Consider the following 8,013-nt stretch of genomic DNA (forward strand, 5'->3'; position numbering starts at 1 on the left):
CACACAGCATTTATCTACATTTAGTGTCCAATGCTTTTTAAGGGCTTGAAGATTATAGAAAGATTAATCTTAAGAAAGATTTCAGTCATACAAATAAACTATACTTCCTATACTGCTAATCCTCTCACAACCCCTTAGATTTATCTTGTGATTTCTTACATAAACAGTGCAGTACCGGAAACATTTGACAAAATCATTAATCAATTAAAATAAAATATAATTGACAGATTACCTCCTAAATTGTTGCAGCCCTGTGATGCTGAACTAAAAGAAAAATACAGGAAGCATTTTGAAAAAAAACTGATCTTGATATTTTAATTTGTGCAGAATTATTGGAGCCTGGTGGCCAGAGGAGAATTTTAATTCCATAACCTTTCAAGTGAGCCATTCAAAAAAGAGAGTGAATACAGGCAATTCAGCTTCAGAGACAGTGAGATTACAATGACGAGAAAAAAGAAAAGAGGCAGAGAAATAGAAAGAGAGTGGAAAGTGCGAGGCAGTGAGCGAGAGTGAGGATATGAAGGAGCTGGGAGAGATGAATTACAGCCTACTCCTGGAATCAATAATCTTGCGAATCACAGCCCCGGTGTGCTACAGATCTTTTTCTTTCCCTTAACCGAGCAGAGAGGGTGACTGATGTAAAGAGCACAGCCAGCCGATTTATGAGGCTCCCAGACAGACCAGAGAGCAGAGAGAGATGCAGAGATAATCCTCTCTGCGCCTGAGGAAACGGAGGGACGAGCAAAGGCAGACAGGACTAAGACAAAGAGAGGATAAACCTTAGGCCAGTTAAACAGAACATCTTTCTCCTGTTTGTCAGCTTTTTTAAACAAAGTCTCCCACACTTCCACCTCATTGTCATTTGTTTGGCAGATGTTTTCGCTCTGACTTCTTCCAAGTGTAAATGCCACTAAAAATAAAGGGTCTAATGCACTGCAGCAGGCTCTGTCTTAACACTTCACTGCATGACATGCATGCATGCAGCTGCTACATAGCTCTTATGCATATTTGACTACGCTCTGGTATAGAGAGAACATTTTGTTTCATACTACCCAGTGCTATCAGAGGCAGTGAGGGATACAGTGATCCAACCGGACAAGCGTGACAGTTATAAGAGTGCTTTTCTTTAAGATGGATTCAACTCATACCTGTTGTCTGAAGTCATTTGACTGAAACAGATGATCACTTGCCTTTCTTGCTCTTGTTTCTCGCCAAGTTTTGTCCCTCTACAGTGCGTTCGTCCACCCATCATCTACCCCTCTACCTTCCTGTCTGTCTCGCACAATATCTCCAATTTATCACATTTATCTGACAAAACTCAAAGGACAAATTTGACATTTTGCATATTTGCTTTCTTGTTTAGAGGTTAGAAGATAACTCTTATGTGTGTGCATCAAATATCAAGCTGCAGCCTGCTGTTGGATAACAGTGGGAAACTGATATTCTGGTTCTGTTCAACAGTAACAAAATCTGCACACCAGCATGTCTAAAGCTCATTTATCAACTTGCATCCATCTTGTACAAAAACTACACAAACCAAAGTGTAAAAACTACGATTCGACGTTTTACAGAGGTTTGTGTGCCCAACTTTGTCTAAGCTAGCTGGCTGCTGGTGATAGATTCATATTTAATGCACAGACACAAGAGTTCTCATCTGACTCTCAGCAAGACAGCAAATGCATATAATTCCCAAATAATGAAACTTTTTTTTTTTAAATGAGCTATTTGTAAGGTTTGACATTGCTACATAGCTAGCATTAGCATTAAAAGCTGTTTACTGTCCAGTCTTGCCAAGAACTTCAGCGATCGTTGCATTTACAATACAAAAAGGTTATATACGTCCTCTGAGCAGTGCTACTTCTTCAGGGCAGATTGGATGCTACACAGTGACTGGGCTAGCTGGTTAGCATGCTAACTTCTGTAGAAAAGAGAAGTGATAGGAACAGTAGCAAAACAAGAGGGTTGTTTTCAACTACTGGAGAAAGCTGAACGTTTGATGCTGAACGCGCAATATTTCCTCCAGACTGGTCAGTAAACAGCTGTTAATGCTAACGCTGGCTATGTAGCAATATAAAAAATAAAAAAAACTACAAATAGCTTTAAGGGAAGGACGTGCATTAGTCCATTTTAGAGGGATATTTTCAGGATTCAGAATCTGTGAATTCTCTCATTTCATAAAATTTTACAGATCAGCTCCGGTGGTTTATTCACCCGTCACTCACAGTGCTTCAGACACAAGTGACCTGATTTTTAAAAATCCAAAGAAGGGGATGCGTTTCCCTCTCCTAAATCCCTGTTTTCAAAATGACACTTATCCCAGGGGTGTAACTACAGTCCCAGCTCAAAACAAGGTGACACATTTGTTTCTAATTGGCCCAGACAGAACGGGCAACATGTTTGCTTTTGCCTTTTACACTCTGATTTCCAATAATTTATTCATTTATTTATTGTCTTTGATGGCTGTTTTGTACATGGAGACTTAGCGCTGGCTTGGAGATGGCTTTACAGGAAAGAAGTGACACTCGAAACTGAAAACAGCTGGCGCCTTTCAGAGGATGACATTCAGCCCAGGAGACAGAATTTGTTGCTTGAGGGACTCAGACCAAGACACATTTAAATGCAAATGCTCTTTTTTACATTATTGATTGCTACACTCTCTACACTAAATACTTTTGGATGTTGTTTCTGTTTTTGCATACTTTGCAGTTTCCCTGCACTTGTGGGACAGAGTAGTACCCCATTACAGAGCCTTATAAATCAATAACCTCAGTATCATTATGTAAAGATTGTTTGTCTACTACTGAAGAGTTAGCCCACTTTTGATACTGCTTGCAACAGATGGCCACTTTGTCCCTGGGAGATCCAGCTAATAAACGAAATTAACTTTGTTTTGTCTCCTCTGCCACAGTCTGAAGACCACCCTGAAGAAGAAACTGTCAGGTGATGTGGTCAACCTGTCTGGCATCCCGCTGTCTGGCCGAGACGTCCACCGCGTGGCCTTCTACCTCCAGAGCAGCAGTGACGCGGTGTCGGCTGTGGACCTGAGCTTCACCGAGCTGCAGGACGAGAGCTTACGGCTGCTGCTGCCTCACCTCAGCTGCCTGCCCAAGCTCACCATACTAGCTGTCAACGGCAACCGCCTGACAGTGGCCGTCCTGAAAGACCTGACAGACACAGTGAAGGATCCTAATAAGTTCCCCAGCCTGGCCTGGATCGACCTGGGCAACAATGTCGATATCTTCACCGTGCCGCAGCCGCTGCTCGTGGCCCTGCGGCGGCGCTTCGGCTTACGCAGCAGCCTCCCCACCATTTATGAGTCCGGTGAGGCGCAGGCATTTGGTAGCTACAACCCAAACATGGAGACCTCTGTGGAAGAGCCCAGTCTGTACGAGGAGGGGGATGTGGAGGATGACGATAGAGAGGAGGAGGAGGACAGGCTGGAGCTTCAAGCCTGGGGCTTTGGAGAAGAAAATGTGTCAAAAAATGTGCCGCTGCACTTCTGTGGGAGGTGATTGCCCAGAGCTGCTTTCCCTGGCAGCCCCTTATATCCCTCTGTATCACTTCACCCTAAGTCTAGCCTCGTGTGTTAGCAGGTGTCATTGTGGCAGAAGATGCTTACACTGACCCACATGTTTCTGAAAACAACTTTAAAAATAACTAACTGTGTTGTGTTTCCCTCTGGATGCTCTGACTGCTGAAAGCCAGCAGTGTGACGCAGACATTTCTGTGTTTGTACAGACAGTGAGAATATATTTATATGGATTGATTTCACCGTCATTTGTCCGGGAGAAGTTGAACTGAGCTGAACACGCTTGCTGTTCTTCACTGCTTTATGTTCCTAAAGTTTTGTGCTCTCACACTTTGAAGCTTCCAATTATCTGTCACGATCCACTGGAGCAGCTGGGGGTTAAGTGCCTTGCACAAGGGCACCTCAGCAGTAGCTGTTGAGGACAGGGGAGCGTAACTGATTCACATTCCCTAGGCAAATATTTATATCTGGTCCGGTCCCTCTAACAACTTCGCCCCTGCTGCCCTGTGTCTGTGAGAAGTCAGAATAAATCAAAGTAACTAAATACCCTGCTTAAGAAATCGATCAGTTTAATTTCAGCTGATGTTTGTTTTTTTTTTTTTTGCTATGATAGAAATATTTTTAGTCAGAACTCAGCTGCAGTGAGATTATGTTCACATAAAATATGCTTCCACTTTCTCCTGTTGGGACACAGCATTTATTCAGGAACTATTTTCAAAATAAATGGTGACTTAGGGTAAGTAAATGAAGCATGCTAAATCCCATTTTAATTTAAATGTCAAGCGCTGATGCTTCAGTACATGCTGAGATACCGATGCTGCAGCTGTACTGAGGATGGCCTCCGCCTGGTACACACATGCAGACATGCAGACGACGCACACAGTGTTTGGGGCGTGAGCCACTGATGAACTGATTACTGCCTCTATCGGGTCTCGTTAGGCCCCTTCAGTCACAGATGGTGAGCAGGGGATCTATTTTTTTCCCAGTAAATAGGACTAGCCCCAGATAATTTCGTCCACTGGTGTTTCATGAGTGATTCTATTTATGAATCAGACCGTAAGCAAAGAGAGGGATGCCCACTCTGTTTTTAAAGGCACACACAGAATCGAAAACGAAACCATTGCGAACAGCTCTGCTTTTATCTTCTCTTCCCTCTGTGGTGCTACAGCCTGCACATAAGTCTTTGTGGTGGCATGAATAAACTGCAAGTTTCTTTTTGACTAGTCTTTTTATTTCACGTGTGGTTGTCATCTCTTTGTATTGTTTTTTTTAAAAAACAGGCTTGACTGTTTACTGTTGTGCAGCATCAGACACCACAGACAGACACAGGGGAGAGAGTTCATATGTCCATTAATATCCCAATAAATTTGAGATAAAAAATTGCTGCATGTTAACACAACCCCCCAAGAGCCCACACTTCATCCTGCCTACAGAAGTTAATGTGATCTGTTCATTTTTTTCCCATGCTATTATTCAGGAAACGGTTATTTGTGTTTTGCAGGGATATTAATGAACAGGATGCTTGGTGTATGTGTGTGTGTTTGTGCGTGTGTGTCTATGAGAGCATAATTAGGGTGTGCGCCTGTGTGTGTGAGCGTGTTCTGCTGGACATGCTGGGTAAATTACTACCTTTGATCATAGAAATGAAATGTTTACTCATTTGCACTTTAAGGACGACTCTGTCCCTGAATACACACATGGGTTGTTGTTGACATAGAGTCGCTCACATCCTGAAGTAAATGTTTTCGCTCTTTTATCTCTTATTGCTTTTGGATTTGATAGATAAATCGTCAACCTTCATACGAATCACTGCCATGATAAAAAGCGTTTGTAAATTAATTTGATTTTGTCCTCATGGCTCGCTTTTAAAGTAAAAGTGATGTTTGCCTGCTGTTGCTTCAAAAATAAACATGAATTGAATCCGGTTCACCTGTTGTGGACTGTTTTCTTGTACGTTGTTTGTCCATTGACACAGAAATAAAATAGTGGTAGGCAGCATATAGAGAAAAATCCACCATTTGTCTTGACTGTAGTGTGGTTATTTTAAGGCCACTGAAGAAAAAACACTCACTCAGTTGGATTGTGATTTATTAATTCAAAGGTTTTATCCTGAAATGTTCTGATAGATCTTCAGATGATGTAAATAGTTAAACCTGCATTAACTGGTTTTACCTGTACAGTCCAGTCTGTGCTGTAGCTGGATTATTTTTGCTTTTTAGGCATATGTTACACGTACATATTCTATTATATTTTGTATTATTTAAATTAACAAAGAAATTTGTGAGTTGATCTTACATTTTATGTTGAAGGAAATAATTTTGTTCTGTATACTTGAACCTCCATCACATATAATTTGGGCATTATATAAAGCTGTGAAGGTTAGTAATTACTCTAATTCGCTTCAGGGACACATTAAAGATAGTCTGATGGCTCTGAGCTTTTTCAGCAGCTGGTTTCCATGTCAGCATTTAATATTGTGTGAGAATGAGAATAGTGCCCTGTATGGACCTGTCAGAGGCAGAATAATATCAACATCCTGCTGACTTGTGGAGGCTCTGCTAGCGAGGCATTTTCATATTTGCAGGGGGGGAGCCCGAGGCCATCCATCTTCCAGCCCGGTTGTCAGAGGAGTGTCAAATGACAGAGGATCCTGGTTCTGGTTTGTAGCTGACGCTGAAACATCCTGCAGACATTTAAGGCTTCATGTCTGTGCAGTTTGTGAAACATAAACAGTGTCTGGTGTGCAGCAGTAGGAGGTAACAAAGTATTTACTCAAGTAATGTAACTACGAAACACTTAAGTGCAGCTTTGAGGTACTTTTGTAAACTTCATGTTCAGAGGGAAATATTCTGTGTTTCTTACTGTGTGATGACTGTTATTTTCAAAGTAAAATAGGTTAATAATGTATCACTGCTGTTCGGTGGAAAATATTGTCTCCAAAAATAAAAGAATTTCCAGCACTATGAAAAACAGCTTTGTTTTAGTTCAATGACATAATTTCTAAAGGTGACATTTTCTATAGAATTTAAGAAAAGGGAAGAGGTTTGAAACTTTCCTGACTTCCAGAACAGCATTTAATTCTTCAGCCAAACTGAAAGTGTAAAAATCCCTAAAACTGGATAAACAAGTTCTCCCATTAGTGAAAATATAATGTATTACTAGAGCTTTATTACCAGAGTTTAAACCTACAAACATTAATGAAGAATTCTGCACTCTCCACCTCCAACGCTAACAACATTAGAAGGCTGCTTACATGTTAATCCACCAAGAACTCAACACCAAGCCTTGAAAATGGAGATTTTCAATGCACAAAGTAAATAAAGGCATGTTTGTTTGTAACTAGGCTTTCATGAGTGCTCTGTAAGTGCTATATAAGCAAGCGAGTGCGCAAACTTGATTTTTAAAAGCACATTTCAACACGTTACTACAGAAAGAGAGAAAATAAAGGCAGAAAAAAGAACAGATGAAAAGACTGCAGAAATATTAAACTACTAAAGTTTTTTTAATTCATCACACAATCTTTTGCAAAGTGCCAGTAATGCCAAATTGTTTGACTTCTCTAGAAATGTAAATCTTAAATCAAACACACACCGAGCAGCAGACTGCTTTCTTTTGGAAAGTATACATGCTCCATCTAGTGGCACTTGTTGGCTGCACAGAGCGGCTCCAGATGTTGACTCCATGTGGGGCCTGCCAGACCAGAAGAGATACAGATGAGAGGTGGATAATTGAGATCAATAACATGCGGTTTGTGTGTGTTTATATGAATGTGTGTGGGAGTGGGTCAGAGCTCATGTTTCACAATCCAAGCAGTTGAGTGTTGGACTTGCTCCCGGAGTTGATCCTCACATGAAGTTTGAACTGGTCATCTGTTCCTTATCTAAAAACAGATTTTCCAGTAAATATCTGTAATCTTTAAATGCAATTTCTGTGATGGAGTGGCGTCACAAACTGCTTAACTACAACCAGAGCAGACTCATTCGATTTTAAACGAGTTGTGCAACTGCAGTGAACATAGGAGGTAGCTTTCAGAAGAGAAAACACAGATGCTATCAGGAAAAAGGTGTGTGTTCTCACTATTTAGTTTCATCTTGACATTACTTACGTTACTTCTACTTAGAAATATGTGCTCATTGTTGCTTCACATGCAGGTTTGAGCCTGACTGTGCAGAATGATGTATGAGCAGAGTTTCACACTAGAAGGCTGTTTTCACCTTAAATCTGAGTTGAACGCGTGTACAGTACATACAGGTTGAGAGGAGACATCTTGTGTCCAGCAGTTAAACTTCTGCAATGAACAATGATTGCATATTCACAGACTCTGGATTTTCCCATGAAGGAGGAACATGTGCTTTTAAGTATTTTAACAAGATGATAAACAACCAAATGAATAAAAAAAAACAAACATACAGGGAGGGAAGAAGAAAAAGGGGGGGAAAAATTAAAAAAACGTAGCACAAACATAATTCCAACAGAGTGGTAGG

The 8,013-nt window shown here is 40.9% G+C and overlaps 1 protein-coding gene across 3 annotated transcripts in view; it reads left to right on the top strand.

Moving 5' to 3' along the window:
• Positions 1–5,454, top strand: part of lrrc75bb (leucine rich repeat containing 75Bb) — a 43,461-nt gene extending 38,007 nt beyond the window's left edge. For all 3 annotated transcript variants that reach the window (XM_056404133.1, XM_056404135.1, XM_056404136.1), the window contains one exon: positions 2,909–5,454. In XM_056404133.1, coding sequence (XP_056260108.1) covers positions 2,909–3,512 — 604 coding nt within the window. In that variant the 3' untranslated portion in view covers positions 3,513–5,454. The remainder of the gene's footprint in view (positions 1–2,908) is intronic.
• The last annotated feature ends 2,559 nt before the right edge of the window (positions 5,455–8,013 follow it).

The sequence above is a fragment of the Seriola aureovittata genome, chromosome 18, assembly GCF_021018895.1.
Source record: "Seriola aureovittata isolate HTS-2021-v1 ecotype China chromosome 18, ASM2101889v1, whole genome shotgun sequence".
Classification (NCBI taxonomy): domain Eukaryota; kingdom Metazoa; phylum Chordata; class Actinopteri; order Carangiformes; family Carangidae; genus Seriola; species Seriola aureovittata.